The sequence below is a fragment of the Triturus cristatus genome, chromosome 8 (assembly GCF_964204655.1).
Source record: "Triturus cristatus chromosome 8, aTriCri1.1, whole genome shotgun sequence".
NCBI classification, from domain to species: domain Eukaryota; kingdom Metazoa; phylum Chordata; class Amphibia; order Caudata; family Salamandridae; genus Triturus; species Triturus cristatus.
In genome coordinates, this window is record NC_140591.1 from 92,111,447 (window position 1) to 92,130,181 (window position 18,735).

Sequence of the window (18,735 nt, forward strand, 5' to 3'; positions counted from 1 at the left end):
TCGCCCAAGCAACAAAAACTCTTCAGACTCTCTCCAAAGAGATCAACAAGATCATCGTCAACAGACCATCATTGATAATACAGTTGACTAAGGCATCATAGACAGTGTTAGAGGTCGGGGTCTCTAGTTGGCAATGGTATACACCTTTGTCCAAGTAGGGACCCTTCGTCTACGTCAGGGAAAGGGGATTACACTACTGGATAACCCCTGTTCACCCCCTTGGTAGCTTGGCACGAGCAGGCAGGCTTATCTCAGAGGCAGTGTGTTAAGCATTTGTGAACACATAGAGTAATACAGTGAAAACACTACAAACAGACACCACACCGGGATCTATAAAAATAAGTATTCTTAATATAAACTTATCACAAGACCACATACGACAAAAATCCACAATACGATAAATTACGATGATACTTCACGATGGTAGAAGTGATTCAAAAATAGGCTCTTCGATTCAAATAGTCTCTAGCAACAGATAACCCCAACGGGAGTTATCCCAACAACAAAGCAAAAATGTTCTCAAGGTACGGCACCGACTGCGAGGTGCACAGCATCGGGCCCGGAGTCAAGACAGACCCCCACAGAACAGTACCTGATGAAAGTAAACAAAGGCCGTTCACGGCGTCCGGGAGATACGATGTCATTGGCGCGTTGCAGCGTCGGTTCCTTGCTTCGGGGTAAAGCAATGCGTCGTTGTCCTGGATGCTTGTGCAAGCAGGGGAAGGCGTTGGTCCTGACCGGAGAGGAGGTGACGTTGTGGCGCCAGCACCACAGGTCCTTGCGATGTCGCTAGGTTGATGGATTCCTAGTCACCTTTGTCGATGATCGGCTCCGTACAGATGTTGGTCTTGGCAGCGGCGTCGGTCTACGGTTCAAGTCGCAGCAGCGCTCACGACTTTGATGCAGATGGCAGCGACATTCACTGGCTTGAGAGTTCCAGAGTTCTTCTGTAGCGACTGAAACGGCAAGTTCCAGCAGCATGCAAACAGAAGGGGTGAAGTATTTTGTATCCCTGAGACTTCAGACAGGAGGCAAGCTCGATTCAAGCCCTTGGAGTAATATTCTTCAAGATGATGAAGTTCCTCTTGAATGGTTCCTTCTCCTTTCCTCTGCAATGAAGACACCACTGCAGGCCAACACACTACAGCACACCGACAGAGGGGCAGTACAACTCCTGCAGCTTACTTCGGCGCTTCTCCTCGGCAAAGGTTTGTCTTGTGTTCCCAGAAGTGAGCTAAAGTGTTTGGGTCTGGGCCCCAATATTCATACTCCGAAATCCTTTGTCCTCTGAAGGCAGAGGGTCCTGTACCTAGTTCAAGCCGTTTCGGGTTGCCCCTGGCCAGTGCTCAACGTCTTTCTTTGTCAGAGTAGGCCGGGATCCCTAGACGCACCTACGGTGGTGGAGCCAGCATTGTGGAAGGCAGGCACAGCTCTATTCAGGCCCTGGTGCTACTCCTCCCACCACTCCGCAGGTAGATCGTCCTATTCAGCCTAGTGCTGACTCACCCTCTGTCTCCTGGTGTCCCCCAGACCCCGGTCAGTCACAAAGCCAGACATACAATACATACTCTAGCAGAGGCAGGCTGGATGGTTAGGTAAGAAAATACCGACTTTCTAAAAATGGTATTTTCAAACACAGAATGTTAAAACCAACTTCACTAAAAGATGCAAGTTATCATTCTGAGTTCAGGCATACTAAACTCGAATCTCTACCTAGTTCCCTGAGTCAGTTAAGATTATAAGATGTTATAATCAAACTGCCCATTCTGGCCTATGGGAACAGGTAGCCATGCAATAGTGAAAAATGCAATAGGTTGTTATTCACTATCAGGTCACGCCACATACACCGGGGCATGACCTACCTTTTACATACAATGCACCCTGCCCATAGGCCTACCGTAGGGGTGACTGATGTGTAGAAAAGGGAAGGTTTAAGGACCGGCGAGTGGGTGCACTCGCCGAGTCGACACAGCAGTCTCGGACTGCGTATGGCGCTCTGCGCTGGCAGGCCCGAGTTACACTTTACGGGCTGCTTCGGTGTGTGGTACAATCGGTGCTGCAAGCCCACCAGCAGCATTTGAGTTACAAGCCCCGGGCACACGCGGTGCACAATACGAGGGTCTGACAGCAACCCAGATAAGTCAATCGTGGAATCACTAATCAAGTCATCAATTTAACATAGGGAGCACTTGCACTGTGGCACCGTATAGCAGTGGTACAGTGCCCAAAGCATCTAAACCAGCAAACCATATAAAAAACCGAGGAGGCAATCAGATAAAATTGACGGGAAACTCACGCCAATGGTACCAGGTCTAACAGACAGGTTCACCATTGTCGATGAAGATACACAGGAAAAACTACAATAGTGATATTAGCGACCTCTTTTGAAGTTTCTTCTACTGCACAGTCCTCTGATTTTCATTTGGATTAACCTATAGTCCATAAAACTTTCTTTAAAAACCCCAACATGGAAGCAGAAAGGGCACTTCGTACCCTAGATGTTAATCTAGAAGAAAACGCACACGTTCATTCTGCATTATTGCCTCAAATTGAAGTGATTAAAAATGCTGGGGTTGGACAGAGGTTTCTGTGACATCTTTTTCCATAAGATTAGCTGTCTTTCAACTGGCTTCCTGCTGCCACCATGTATGGTCATTATTCTACATTACTGTTTGCTGCTCTGTTTCAGGCTTGTGTATATATCAAAGATATAGTTCTGGAGAAGAAAAAAGTTACTTACCTGTAACTGTCTTCCTTTAGCATTGGTATCTTTCATAGATTCACATGGGACTCGGCCGCCTCCCCTTCGGAGGCTCAAACAATACTGATATTAATTCAGACAGGTGCTAAACAGAATCTGAGGAGTGATGGTCTCTCAGGGGATGGTCATGGGGCTGATTATATCTGATTGATTGACGTTTGGTTGTTTTTAAATGATGTGACCAGGCCACTAAACAGCTTGTTTTAGGACTAGGATTACGTTATCATCGAATTCTGTTGAGAGGTTAGCGTAAGACTCCCAGCTCGAAGATCTGGGATGATTTAAGCATGTGAATCTATGAAAGTTACCTATTCTGGGGAACTAAAATTAGATGTACCTTTATCATATTTACCTAGTATAATCCTATTACAAAGCATAGACTTGCCCAGATTTGCTAGTTCACATAAACCCTGCATCCAGTCTTCTAAAAGCAAACATGACAATTTCCTTTTTCACAGCAGCACTTGTTTGTCCACAGGAAGTGCAAATATGAGAGACTATTTTTGGCCACCTATGCAGAGTTGCATACATTTGTCCCGAGGAAGTGAAATCAGAGATGGCATGTTTCTTGGATGTAATTCAAAAAATAAACCAATTATTCGACAAACCTCTGTCTGACATGAGTTGAGTTTGGTGCAATTATAAGAATGTAAGATTGCCACTTCCAACATGCCTAGCACATATCGCTCCCTAAAAGTACCCAATGAAATTGTTTATCTGGAGTATAAGAGTTACAGAATAAGTTCTATGAAGAGAAATTGAACCCCAAGTCAAGAACAAAGAGTGCAAGTTTTTTTATTTTTTTAAATACTGGACAATGTGTCTTGAGCAGCTTGGAACGTTATTCCTCAATCCTCTCCACCCTTATATTTTTAACACATTTTATAGAATTCTTCAATAATCTATAAAAAAAAATATAGGATGTTCGGCAGACTGCAGAAGAAACTTTTAATTGTGAGTTTGACAAGATTACCTCATCATGAAAATGTGTTTTAAAGACTTCTTTGCTTCGCCTTCCATTCTGTGCTGGCTGCTGATGGCTTAACAAAGCCTTCTGTTTGCCCATTGAGTCGTTTTTCTGTACTCTGATCCTGACATAGGTCTGTGGCCCTTACAGGTGCTCTAGGCTCTCTCCACTTCAAATGATGATTGAATGGATGTAACTCCACAATGTTGTGATTCTGGGTGAGCTCTGTAGCAATCACATTTCACAACTTTTTATAGGTATCAGCCAGGTTGCCTCCTCATATCACATACATTCAACACTGCGCAGATATGCCTTAACTCAGCTCTCATGTTTCCCCCGATGCCCTTGGCCACTAGAAACAACGCTGCACATAAAAGTAAACACATTGGAAGGAATACTTTATATTTACCCAACAACCCCAGGTATGCTATATTGCTGTCTATCATGGTCTCAGCAACACTTTTCACTAACCTGCCTATCTGAACACCCAATAGAAGACATTGGAAATCACATCCTGCATATATCCAACACAGCACAGACATGACAATGCTAGCGATGACTGTGCTTGCAACAGCCTTTCCATTATCACACATTACCATCATGCAGCAGAACAAACTAGACCGAAGTTCTGATATATATATCCAGCACATCCCAGATACCCCACAGAGGTAGCTATCAGTATATCCAACAGCACTTGCATCCAAAAAATGCCAACCATCAGGCAGTGGGTTGTCGATTGGCCTAGAACAAGCGTAAATATTTGGAGAAAGGCTCAAACCGTCGGCCACAGTCAACACATTTGTACATTACAGCATATTGAATAAGACACAGGCTTTCAGGTCGGAAACAAACCAGAACCCAGTGCAAGCTTGGCTGCAATGGAGGCCTTGTAACGAGGTTGAAAAGTCTCCACAGCATATAAGTCTCCACAACATATAAGGGCTGAAGACCCTTGTGCTTGGGGCTCCTGACAAAGCGACGTTCTGCAACTAAACATTTGAGGCTATTGGTCTTCAGAGGAAGCTTCAAGAGGACTCCAAGACTCATGTCTCTGAAAGGGATGGCATGACCCCCAGAAGTGAATAGCTTTGCTACGGATTAAGGATCCTCTCAGGACCCTTTTTTCCTGTAGCTTTTCGCACAAAAGGGATTACCTCAGGGCAAACTATTTCACAAATTGGTGATTACAGCACATCAAGGTAAGTAACTTCATCTGTAGTAAGTGTCAGTTGTTTCAATGTTAATAGGATTGAGGGAGTTTGAACTTGTTTGTTTCATTGAAGAATCAACTGAACCTTTTAAAGTCACTTGATTCTGAACTCTTGTAGAACGTCATGTCCTTTGTATGTCTACTGTCGTACCCAAAAAATGTGCAGTGTTTTTACGTTTTAGCAAATTGTCTCCAGTGTTGCAGGGTTTCAATGACCTTTCTAGTTTTGAGTTTGTTTGCTTTTAAATAATAAAGTACAGGCAAATGATAGTTACATTTGTGATGTTTATAAATCCTTTAGGGTGTATGCGTAAATACGCCAGAAGTAATTCCAATGGAGGACAGTATAGAGCGCCGCATTGCAGAGCTGAACCGCCAGAGCGCTGAAGCACGCCAAAAACTGCTGCAGCTGATTGAGCAGCAGAAGCATGCCACTGCCGCCTCTCCACCAATATCACCCATCTCCTCACAGCCAATGTGGTCAGGTAAGGTCATTCCGCCTGACAACATGAGTTCAAGTTGAAATCAAAGGGCAAATGGAAGTATCCTGCCAAATTTATTCTAGAGGCATATTTGTAGCTTTTTTTTTCTACTGTGCTGTTGTATTTTTGATGTCTTTCTGAGCTTCATAAAAAAAATGTGGTATCAACATAATCCACAGCTAGAACCAATCTGAGTGGCAGTTTAGAGACATGTATATGTTCTTCGGGTATCTTCATCTAGTGTTTTTTCCTGTCATGATATCCATGCTAATAGTCTGGACCTCCAATATCACAGCTCCAGTGCAGAAGCTAGAAACATCTGTGCAAAGAGAATTTCAGTTCTAAAACACTTTCTTTGTTGTTAAGTTTGTCTTTATAGGATGGTTTCCTAAATAAACCTTTTTTTCAAGATGCCAAATCAAAGACAGTGAATACTTTGAAAGAGAACAAAAATGCAGCACTAATTCTTAAGAAGAACAGATAAATGCAAGGGATTGGAACCAGATAGCAGCTTGAAAGAAGTTAGCATCTGAAAGAGGCAATTAGTTATAGATTCCTTATCTTAGAATTACCCCCAGGCATCAGACTGGATCCGGAAAAAATTTGTAGCAGTACCTCTGCACGTCGTTAGGTGGCGTCACTCGACTCCGCGTTGGTCGCCGGCATCATAGTCGCCGGGATGACGTTGGGGTATCTACTTAGACGCCGCCCTCGCGCGCTGACATCCGTTCTTTCTTTTTTCGTGCCATCCAGCGCAGATCCAGAAAAATTGGTACCTCTAGTCACTCTTTGACTACCATTTTTCGACTTTTGTCGACTTCTTTTCGAGTCGTTCGACTCCTGGTGCATGTAGGGATGTCCTGTCCTCTAACCGGCTTCAAGACTTGCGACTCCTGTCGCAAATTGATGTCAGTTATGGACTTTCACCTAGTGTGCTTTTGGTGTTTGCAGCGCGACCACGACCTAAAGTCGTGCTCCCACTGCCGGGCCATGAATCCGAAGTCTTTGCGGTCCGGTTGAGAGGGATGTCGCGGGCCTGGTCCCGGAGCCATCACCACCACTCCTCGTCGAAGTCTCCGTCTTCGGGTAAGTCTAAGCACATCCTGAACGATCATTTGAGGGGGCGTATAGAGACAGGTATTGTATCAGATTGCGAAAGTATGTCATTTGCAATCTCCTTCACTTAAACCCTTAATCTTTCAGTGATCCTGGCCTACCGCCCCCCCCCCCCCCCTCACCCACCCACCCCGGAACCTGTGGACTGTCTATAAAATCACTAACTGACGTGGCAGCTAGATTAGCAAGCACGTCCCCCATTCTGATTTTATTGGGCGATTTGAATTTACATTTAGACAACCCACTTAAGGCGGAAGCAGCAGATCTCACACACAACTTATTGGCTATCCAGCTAGATCACAAAAGTGTCTAGTCCTACTCACCAAAAGGGTCATATTCCGTATCCAGTCTTCTCAAATGACACTCATCTCCATGCAGGAAGTCCTGTCTTGATACCATGGTCAGATCACTTTTTAATACCAATTAGATGGAATACCCCACACCAGATGGCAGGCATCAAAACCTGCAAGAACTGGACGCGTCCCTGGGCAAAATTGTAGCCAGAGGCCTGGTCCAAGACTCTGGCGAGTTCCAAACCAGTGGGTGAGACTAATACCACAATAGCGTCCGACAACTATAATCGTTGGATTAGTTCTCTTTGAACACTACGATCCCACATAAATGGATCCAGGAAAAGCCAAAGCAAATACAGACACCATGATATTCACCCAAATTGAGAGAACTTAAACAAAATTGCAAGAAATTAGAGAGGGCTTGGAGGAAAGACTATAACGGGGAAAAAAACAGACATATAGAGAAGCGATTAAGTTCTATCAATTACAAATAAAAAGAATGCAAACTCTATTTTGAGGAGAAAATAACAGCGGCAGCAAACGCACCCAGGGAAATTTTCCAAATCACAAAAAGTCTGACTAGGTGCTCGACGCCAGATCTCCCCTCAGATTCCACACAGACAAGATGTGATGAACTTGTAGAGTTTTTAAATATTTTTTGTTTTAGATATTTTTAACACATTCCGCCAAAATATAAAAGGAGATAAGTCTGATCAGGAAGCAGACTCCCCGAGGGACACTACCCCCTGACCACTTTATCACAACTTTTTGCTCAGGTCAAATCGGGTTCCCCTTGAGACCTGGCCCCCCTTCATAAACTCCAGAGAGTAGAAGGAATTATTCTTCCTGTACTGTTGGAGGTATTAAACTCTTTGCCATCCAGTGGCCAGGTATCCTTCGCATGGAAGCACGCTATGATAAGAGCCCTCTTGAAAAAGCCCAATCTTGATCCAGAGGTATGGAGCAATTATCGCCCGATCTCTCTGCTTCCGGAACCAGTAAAATACTCAAAAAATACGTAAATAAAATCCTCTCAGAGCACCTAGAGAAACACTCCCTTCTGCATGCTACCCAGACAGGTTTCCGCCCTAATCACGGGACTGAGACAGCCTTGCTAGCTGCAGTAGAAGAATCAAGGAAAATCCTCTATCAAGGAGGGACGGTGGCAATCGTCCTACTTGACCTGAGCTCTGCATTTGACACGGTCAATTCTAACATCTTATTTGACAGGCTCAGAATGGTAGGAGTCTCGGGCAAGGCTCTGACATGGATTAAATCCTTCCTGAAAGACAGAGTATTCCAGGCGTTTGAGGGAAACTTCTCCTCCAAATGTCTGCCTCTCTCGGGTGGATTCCCCCAGGGCTCATCATTGAGTCCCACCCTTTTTAATGTTTATCTCAGACCCCTGGCCGAATTAGTTCTACCTTACGGGATTCAAATCGTTACATATGCTGACGATACACAATTGGTGGTAGCGCTAAAGCACCCACAGAACACGCCAATCAATCTTGAATCCTGCATGGAAGCCGTGGCCACGTGGATGGACCAGTCTTGTCTCAAGCTTAATGGAGACAAGAGTGTGGTAATGATCTTAGACAACCACACCAGTGCTTTAATGGAATCAGTGGGGTTAAGTTGGCCTAAACGTTTGGCCCCGCCGCCAACCCCAAAAGGCCAGATCAAAAGTCTGGGAGTCTGGCTAGATAAATCTCTCAATTTTAATAATCAAGCAATTACATTGGCCGCATCATGTTTTGGCATCATTAGAATGCTGCAGAAAGTTCTCCCACTGCTCCTGGTTCCGGTACGAAGAGTGATAGTACAGGCACTAGAGCTATCACGATTAGATTATGGGAACTCCCTCTACTTAGGTACCACAAAGGCTACCATAAGGAAACTACAAGTGGTACAGAACTGTGCTGCCAGGTTGCTTTATCACACCCCCTGCCGGAAATCAGCCAAGCCAGGCTTAAACACTCCACTGGCTGCCAATAAGTGAACGGATCTAGTTCAAAGCCTTATGCATAGCTCACAAAAAACTCTGGAGGACAGGTCCTAAGATAAATCACTCCCTTATAGCCTTTTACCACCCTAAAAGATGCCTTCGGTCAGCTAGTCAATTTTTGGCAGTGATACCAAAAACAAAGAGAGCACATTCAGGTGGTCGCATGTTCTCCTTTAACGCGGCCAAGCTATGGAACACTCTCCCTGTCCAGCTGCGGTCAACCATGCATCATCTTTCTTTCCGGAGACAGTTAAAGACGTGGCTCTTAAGAACGTGCCATAGTTAAGGCCTCTCTCGCTGAGCCTCCCTTCCCGGGGGATGGGGCGACCCCTGCCCAAGTTTGTAGTTTTTACGAAGCCCTCCACTCGATCTTTGGGCAGCCCGACTCCGCCAGCGTGCCTCCAGGCTCTGCAAACTTGGCTGGGGGTTCTAGAACTTCAAACCTAGCAGCTTCGGCCCCGGCACCGCAGGTACACCCACGGATCCAGGCCTGGATTCGGATTGGAGCCAGTCGAACTTACAACACATCTTTCCCCCCCTTCTGATGCCGGTTGTGTCCCCAGCCGGCTTCGACCCCGGCCTCTACCCTGACCTGGACACAGAGCCAGACCGGCGTCGACCGACGCTGGATCTGGTGCCAGGCGGTACTTTTGTACCATTGTTCTATCCTGGCATTCCCTATCACCCTGAGTGGAAGCCAGAAGAGGACGAGGAGGACTGGGAGGGGTCTGGTGATCCTTTAGCTGACCAGTTGAGTGAACCAGACTGGAGAGAGGAGTTGGGTGATGCCAGTGGTCTGGATACCTCACCAGACCCTGGTATGCTTTCTCTCCCTACCGTGGCTACAGAGGAGGGAGTTTCATACGCAGTGGTGTTGCATAGGGCGCCTGAGGCCTTGAACCTTGAGCTTCCTACGTTGGTGGTTAGGATATACTTCCTGGCCGAGGTGCTTCAACCGGCAGCGGCCTCTTCGAAGCCCCTACTGCCGTTCAATGAGGCCCTTACTGACATCCTTCTCGGCACCTGGTTCAAGCCCAGCACAGGGGCTCCTGTGTATAGGATGATTGTCCGACGCCACCGCCTGGCCCCAGGCAACCCACTTTTCCTCTCTCAACACCCTAACCCTGAGAGCTTGGTGTTCCAAGCTTTTACCTCTAAGGGTGCATTCGCTACTGCTCCCCAGATAGGGAATCCAAGAAGTTGGACCATCTTGGGAAGAAGATGTTTTCTTCCGCCAGCTTGGGACTGCGGTCGGTGAACAATGCATGTCTTTTGGGCCATTATTCCCACTCTGTGTGGGATACGGTTGCGTAGGTGCTGCCACTGTGTCTGGAGCAGGCCCGAGCCACTCTCTCCCGTGCAGTTGCTGAGGGCAGAGATGCAGCAAAGTTTTGCCATTAGATGTGGGCTGAATACTGCCAATTCGCTAAGCAGAGCAATTTCAACATCAGTAGCCGTGCAACGCTACACCTGGCTGAGGTCCACTGACTTTTCGGGTGATGTCCAATCGACCCTTTTGGACATGCTCTTTGATGGCTGTCGCTTGTTTGGCAACAAAGCAGACAACGCTCTCGAGCGCTTTAAGGATTCCAGGGCTACGGCCAGATCCTTGGGCCTTGCTACCACCTCTTGCCCTGCGCAGTCTGCTTTACGCCTCTTTCGTGGATACGGATGGGGTGCCCCGCCACGTTCCACCCAGAGCCACAGGCCTGCACAAACATTTCAGCCTCTGCGCGGCCAGGGACGTGGGACCCAGCGTCGTGGGTCAGGGGGCCAGCGGGCGGGCTAGTCCACCAGCGCCCCCTCTGCAACAGCCTCCATACCCTCCTAGTCTGTCCTTTCAGGGCCACCAGTTACCAGTGGGCGGTAGGATCCGCCATCACCTCCCCCACTGGCAGACCATCACGTCAGACAGGTGGGTTTTGCAGATAGTCCGAAGGGGCTACTCCCTCCCCTTCAAGACTATCCCTCCAACCATGCCACCGAAATTCCATCGCATGTCGGAGGATCACTTGGCCCTTCTCCATCAGGAAGTTACGGCTCTCTTGGCCAAGGGGGCTGTTGAGTGAGTTCCTGCCCCAGAAGTAGGTTGTGGCTGTTAGTCTCACTACTTTCTGGTGCCCAAGAAGGACAAAGGCCTGCGTCCTATCTTGGATCTCAAGAACGTCAACCGCTTCCTCCGGAGAAGTTCAAAATGTTGACATTCGCTCAGGTCCTGTCTGCCCTCGAGACTGGATAGTGGCTTTGGACTTGCAGGACGCCTATTTCCACATCCCCATCCGGCCGGCCCACAAGCGTTACATGCGGTTCACAGTAGGCCACGAGCACTTTCAGTTCACAGTGCTCCCCTTTGGCCTTACCAGCGCCCCTTGGGTGTTCACGAAAGTGATGGAGGTGGTCGCAGCTCATCTGCGCAGATCAGGGGTTCCAGTCTTCCCCCTATCTCGACGACTGGCTGTTGAAGGCGGGCTGGCCCCAGGCTGTCGTTTCCCACCTCCAGACTACGGCGGGCCTCCTGCATTCGCTGGGGTTCACTGTCAATGTGCCGAAGTCACACCTGATTCCCTCTCAGAAGCTCCTTTTCATTGGAGTGGTTCTGGACACAGCGCAGTTTCGGGCCTATTCTCCCGAGCAGCGAGTCTGGGATATTCGGGCTATGATTTTGTAAACGCACTTTATTGAGTTTTTATGCAAACATCCACGAAGTCACACACAATATTCAGCAGCATAATCCCTGAGAAGCAATCAACAGCCCCCCACCAATGACACAGTGCATAATACAAGGATATACAAGTCGTTCCAGAGCTGTGCGTCAAATAAACCAAAAATCTCCCCAACTAAAACCTATCGCTAACCACCATGAAAAATTAAAAGTCCCTCCCCCTCCCGCAGTCCCCACCAGCAACGCAGATATCCGTTTCTGTCCTCATGCATCCCATATGTCGAGGAATAACTATGTGTCAAGCTGCGTGATGATCCCTTCTTGTTCCGGGGCTATCTCCCCATCCAAGGCCTGCTCTTCGCTATCATCCTGCGGCTCATAATCTCGTAGTGCCTGCACTAGTGCCTCCCATGCAGCTGCCGCCTCTAGTGCCTTATCGTTACGCCTGCCTGCCATCTGATAGCGCAGTGCACCCTCACTGGTGGCCCATTTGAGGAATTCACCCTTCCATCTTTTACTGGTGGGACCCACTGTCGCTTTCCAGCGTTTCGTAATTTCTCGCTTTGCCAATATAAGTCCCATATCTATGAACTTACTCGTAATCTTATTCTTGGGCGTGTGTGGGAACCAGTGTAGTACACCAACGGCCATATCAAACACCAATCGCCTCTCTGTCACCTCATTCAGAGTATCCCCCACCTCCTTCCAGTAAAGACCCATCGCTGGGCAAGACCACAACATATGCTCCAGTTCCACCCCCACTCTCGTGCATCTGGGACATGCCGCCTCTTGGACCTTAAAGTATTTCTGTATTTTGCTAGGCGTCAAATACGCTCTGTGGAGGACATAGAAGTGTATGAGCTGAAACCGTGCATTCCTCGTGCTCTTCCAGGCTCGTCGCATGATCTGAGCCCAGGCCGCCTCAGGGATATCTTTACCTAGATCAATTTCCCATTTCCCCTTCAAGTCCGCCAGAGGCGGCAGGTTCTCAAGGAGCATTCTAGAGTAGAGGCACGTGACCGCTTTGAAGGTCCCTGCCGCCATCATGGTGTACTGGCAGGCCATCGACACCTTTGGCTCCATCAGCCCCTCCCTCCAATGTGCCTGTATCGCTCGGGTCAGCGCTGCGTGCAACAAGAAGCTCCCCCTCGGCAAGTCAAATTTCTCCTGAAGAGCGTGGAATGGTAGCAGAATCCCGTCTTCATACAGATCCCCCACCACCTGCAGTCCCGCTTCTTCCCAGACCTGTAATGGCGACCAATCTCCGCTGTGCGGTAAGGCCGTCAGCATCCCTATCGGTATCTCCGGCGCATACGGATGTAACACTCCCGCCCTGCGCTGAGACCGATTCCAGCAGAGTTTGAAAGTCATCTCCTCTGTGATGAGGTCCCTAGGCTCCAGTTTCTGCTGCAAGGCGATGTAGGAAAGGACATGGTGCGGCATTCCCCCCCACCCCCCCTCCCTCCCAGCTTCCGGACCTCGGAATACCCGCGCTACGTTTTGGGTGTAGATCTGCAACTGAGCCGCTATGTAGTATAACTCAAAGTCCGGGACCGCCAGTCCGCCTTCTGCCTTGGGTCGCATAAGCGTCGTCAGCGCTACCTTATACAAATACCCCCACTCCAAGCTATCAAAAGCTTTTTCAATGTCCACTGAGAGTATCATTGGCTGTAGTGCTTCAGGGTGATCAACATCTAGTAATCGCACTAGCTTCCTGATGTTCGCAGTCGTGTTGCGCGTCGGTATGAGCCCAGCCTGGTCTTCATGAACCAGCGTGGTCATGTAGCGCAGTAACCGGGCTGCCAATATGCTACTCAGTATTTTGTAATCGGTAGTTAACATCGATAGGGGCCTATAGGAGGCCATGTTCTCACTCTACCTCCCCGGCTTCAACAACAGGATCACCAGCGCTTCGCGCATTGATTGGGGTAGCCGTCCCAGCTCTCTCGCTTCTCTATAGACTTCCTGAAGCCGCGGCACTAGCAAGTCAGCATATTTCCCATAAAATTCTATGGGCAAGCCATCTAGGCCCGGCGTTTTGTTGCGAGCCATGCGCTTGATGGCATCTCTGATTTCTCCCGGCTCTGTCTTTCCCCAAGTCCTTCGCCTGCTCTTGTTCCAGTCTTGGTAACGGCAACTCATCTAAGAAAGCGTCAACTGCCGGGTCCCTGTCGTCCAACCTACTTTTGTAGAGTGTCTTGTAATAGCGCTTAAAGCACTGCATAATTTCGGTTTGGGTGTAAACCTTACCCCCTTCCGCTGTCCTTAGTGCCTCCCTTACTAGCTCCCATCCAAACCATGACTTCTATATAACAACTAGTAGGCCCAACAGCACACACTGTGGGCATGCCTTATGGGCAACAAGGGGGGACCAGTAACCAACGGGCAGCCTCCTCAGTTCCTCCAGGTCGCACCGTCCCTCTGAGCCCAACGGCATCTGTCACCCCCGGTGCCTCCCCCCCCCCCCCCCACCGCTCAGACGCCATCAGCCTCAATAGGCTATCCACCAGGGACCATGCTAGAACCAGTAACCCAGTCCGGCTGCCTCTCCCGGCACACCCGTCCACCTGCTCAGCTGTACTTCCCCGCCTCCCGACTCCCGCCGCCCCTCCTCCCATGCCAAACCTGCACCAGGAAGTCTCGTAAGTTCAGGGTGGCGCTCAAGAGGCAGCCCGCAGCTGCCTCAACCCTCTTCCAACACTCCGTCCGCCGTAGCCGGCGTGACTGACGGTAGGTGCACACTGTCCGTTTCAGACTGGCCATCATCCGAGCCATCTGTGCCTCTGTCCGAATTCGTCCGCCCTGGAGAGAGGCGACCCCGGGAGCTCGATAGTGCCATCACCGCATCTAGCGCATCCCTCCGCTCCGCTTCCACCTCCTGCGAGAGTGGACCTCTCACACTCCCTCGTCGACATCTGGACCTTCGTGGTCTCTGCCGTTGCGGAGCCTCCGCAGGGGCCCGTGAGGTACGCTCCATACCAGCCTTCCCCGCTCTGTAGAGTTCCAGCCACGCACAGGCGTCTTCAGGTGATTCAAAAAAGTTTGTGGAGCCATCTGCAATGACTCGCAGTTTGGCCGGGAACAACGAGTATTGGTGGCCCTCCTCTCGCAGTCCTCTTTTAACAGCTAGGAAGGAGGATCGTCGACGCTGGGTTTCATATGTGTAATCAGGGAACAACGTCACCTTGCGTTTTCCCACCTGGTAAGGGCCATACATGCGCGCCCGCTGGAGCAGCAGGTCCCTGTCCCGGTAGTGCAGCAACCTCGCCACCACCGGGCGAGGGGGTCGCCCCTGCTGAGGCGGTCTAGCAGGCACCCTGTGAGCTCTTTCCAACGTATAAAAGGACGACAGCCCCTCCGGCGCCACTACTGACCCGAGCCAGTCCTCCAAGTACTTTACCATGTCATCTCCTTCCGTTTTTTCCGGCAGCCCCACTATGCGGATGTTGTTCCGGCGGTTGCGCCCTTCTGCCTCCTCCGTCCTCCTCTCCAGGACATCCGACATAGTGGTCTTGAGAGTGAGCTGCTGTGGGCTCGCGGTCTGAAGCACTTTCTGCACCTCCGTAACTCTATCGGCAAGATTGCCATGATCCGCCCTCAGGAGCCCCAAGCCCGTCGCCACCTGCGCTATATCTTGCTGCAGTGCTGTTTTGGTATCCACTATCGACGCCAGGATCTTGTCCAGCTGCTGTTGCAGGCACGGGTCACGGCGCTGATCCTGTCCCTCCTGTTCTCCATGACCCGAGAGCTCAGTGTCCGATTGTTGTGGAGTCCCCTCTTTCTTGCCTCTTGGCTTCCCCATACTCCAGCCCTTCGGAAGGAAGGCCTCTTCTCCTTTCGGGCTATGGGGCCGCTAGGGTCGCTCACCGAAAGGGGTCACACCCAAGTGCCCCGCAGTGGCCAAGGTGGTGATCCGCCCACTGCCCAGCAACTGTCCTCCTATGCGACGCCCTGGCGTGCGCGAGGCGCCCCAATCCGCCCTACTGTTGTATGACCGGCAGTGATCAATGCTCCCAGGACTCCCCCGGAATCTCTCTTGCCCAGCTCGCCGCGGGACACTTAGCCGCTTCGCTCAGGCCCATCTCTACCGCTCCCAAAACACAGGTCCGCATGGTGTGGGGCCAGGGCCTGCCGGGGATCATCCAGCTCCGAGGACTAGTCGTTAGCGAGGCCAGTTCGTCCCTGCGTGGCCACTCCTCGCGCCACCTCGCCAAGGGGAAAAGGACGAAGCGCGGGCGCCGGTCACCCCCAGTGCCGCGCCGCACCCCCGGGTGAGGTGCAGGCCCCGGTGAACAACTCCACGCTGGTGGCAGGCCTTCTCAGGGTCGCCGCTCCAATCACCAAGCCACTGCCTGCAGCCGATGAAGCAACCGCTCCCCCTCTCGCAGGGTGTCAGGGGTCTAACCTCCTATCCCGGCCTAGGAGCTCTTGCCTCAGGGGCCAACCCGCTCCAGTCATGCACCGTCACAACAGCGCCTCTTCACCGCTCCCAGCGCAGGCCCGTTCCCAGGGAGGCCCCCACAGGCCGCCGGCAGATCTCGACTCGGGCACCAGCAGACAGGGAGGCAGGGCTCCGACAAACCATCACTCTTCTCAGATGCAAGGGGAGCCGCAGCGCCCTCCCCCGCCGCCGCCCGCAACCGGGCCCCGACTGTCGCCGGGCCGCGGGTCCCTCGGGGGCCGCTGATGTCGCCCGGGCACTCAGGAAGCGCAGCTCCGCCCGGTCTCAGGCCCACGCAGGAGGAGTTCACACAAGGTGCGGGGCCAGCAGCGGGTCACCCATCGTGTTTCTGCCACCAGGAAACGCTCACCGTCGGCCTCTCGTCTGACGCCTGCACCCGCCGTCGCCGCACCAGCAATCACGGGTCCCTCAGGTCCTCCGCCTCCGCAGCACCCAGCGGCCGCGAGGCATGGGGGCCGGCACGCACCTCCCCTTGCGGAGCGTACCGCCCGTATTCCGTCATCTGGGGGTCTCCGGTCCGCTGTCTTCCGAGGGGCAGAGCCGGGTGTCAGCGCTCCGTGAATCCAAACAATGCCGGTCAGCCATCTCCCTGTTAAGCCGCCATCTTGCGTGCTGCGGCTCTGTTCACCCCGGCCAGGCTTGTCGACGACCGATCACGGCCCGTCAGCAACCAAACCGCTCCAGGACAGCTCCGATCATCCGCAGCCCCGCCAACCACCAGCTGAGGGGGTCGGGGGGTCCCGGGCTCCGTTGTTTACAGGATAAATGCGGGCTCAGGTACGGAGCTCGCGAATTAGATGGCCGCCATCCGCGGCTCCAAGCCACGCCCCCGATATTCGGGCTATGATACCGATATTTCAACCTCTATCCCGGGTTTCGGTGAGAATGACCCTGAGGCTGATGGGGCCTCATGGCCTTCTGCATCCTGCTTGTGGATCATGCCAGGTGGCATATGCGGGCTCTGCAGTGGGACCTGAAGTTCCAATGGGCACAGCATAAGGGGAATCTTTCCGATTGCGTCCAGATCTCGGAGGGCACTGTACACCAACTGTAGTGGTGGCTAACGAACCAGGATTGGGCCAGTGGCAGATCCCTCTCCCTTCCCCAACAGACACGTCCCTTCTGGGATGGGGCGGCCACGTGGGAGAGGGCGGCCACATGGGAGAGGCGGAGATCAGAGGCCTCTGGTCTCCAGCGGAGTTCGGGCTCCACATCAACCTTCCGGAGCTCCGGGCGATTTGTCTTGCACTGAAGGCATTCCTTCCCTCTGTCCGGGGAAGAGTGGTGCAGATCTTTATGGACAACGCCACCGCCATGTGGTACTGCAACAAACAGGGCAGGGTGGGGGTCGTGGACCCTATGTCAAGAGGCTCTCCGCCTTTGGACATGGCTGGAACATCAGGGGATATCTCCCTGGTGGTTCAACACCTGGCAGGTTCTCTGAACACCAGGGCGGACGAACTCAGCCGCAGGTGCATGATGGATCACGAATGGCGTCTTCACTCCGAGGTGGTGCATGGTCTCTTTCAGCAGTAGGAAGAGCTTTGGTTAGATCTATTCGCCACCGAAGAGAATGCACAATGTCAGCAGTTCTGCACGTTTGAATTTCCAAGGCAGCACTCGCTCGGTGACTAATTTGTTGTGAGTGTAGTTGCGGTCTTCTATACTCCTTTCCACCTATACCACTTCTGCCCAGAGTGCGGAAGAAGATCAAGCGCGACCGGGCCCAAGTCATCCTTGTGGTTCTGGATTGGACACAAAGAGTCTGGTATCACGAGCTCTTACGCATGGCCATCGATCCTCCGAACGGACTGCCTCTTCGGGAGGATCTTCTGTCACAGCAGCGAGGGACGGTCTTCCACCCGAACCTCTCCAGCCTCCACCTTTTTGCGTGGAGATTGAGCGGTGACAGTTGACAGCTTTCAACCTTCTTCCTGAAGTCTGTAATGTTATCTTCACTAAAACGGTATATGCCTTAGATGGAAAAAATAAGTGGCATGGTGCACAGCAAAGGCTGTGGATCCCCTCTCTGCTCCTCTTTCTGAGGTTCTTTTGTTCCTCCTTTCCTTGTCCCAGCAGGGTTCTGCGCTGGGCACTCTTAAGGGCTACCTCTTGGTCATTTCAGCCTTTCTTCGGCTTCCTGATCAGCCTTCTCTTCTCAGGTCCCGTATTGTAAATAGATTCCTTAAGGGCATTGCTCATCTCTTTCTTCCTGTTCCTTTCGTAATGCCACAGTGGGACTTGAATCTGGTTTTGACTTAACTTATGTGCGCTCCTTTCGAGCCACTACATAATTGTCCTCTTAGACTCTTAACTTTAAAAACTGCTTTTCTGATTGCCATCACCTCTGCTCGCAGGGTGAATGAGCTTCAGGCTCTGTCTTCTAAGCCTTCTTTCCTTGCTGTTCATCCAGACAAGGTTGTCCTTAGAACTAGACCTTCTTTCCTTCCCAAAGTGGTTACTTCTTTCCACATTGGACAGACCATCACTCTGCCCCTGCATCCTACAAAGGAGGAGGAGAGTCTCCACCGTCTGGGTCCAAAATGTGCACTTTCTTTCTATCTCGATCGCACAAAACAATTCTGGGTGGATGACCATCTCTTTGGTGGCCATTTGGGCGCCAAGAAAGGTCAAGCCATGCACAAACGGACCATCTCTTGGTGGGTCGTTCTTTGCATCAAAATTTGTTATTCCTTGCTAAAGAAGGAACCTCCGGTAGGGTTGCGTGCCCATTCCACCAGGGCGAAGGCAGCCACTACTGCTTTGGGACGTGGAGT

At 51.0% G+C, this 18,735-nt stretch overlaps 1 protein-coding gene across 3 annotated transcripts in view; it reads left to right on the forward strand.

The window, feature by feature from the left end:
* Nucleotides 1-18,735, forward strand: part of SPICE1 (spindle and centriole associated protein 1) — a 613,595-nt gene that overhangs the window by 511,656 nt on the left and 83,204 nt on the right. For all 3 annotated transcript variants that reach the window (XM_085621094.1, XM_085621096.1, XM_085621095.1), the window contains one exon: nucleotides 5,240-5,423. In XM_085621094.1, coding sequence (XP_085477220.1) covers nucleotides 5,240-5,423 — 184 coding nt within the window. The remainder of the gene's footprint in view (nucleotides 1-5,239; nucleotides 5,424-18,735) is intronic.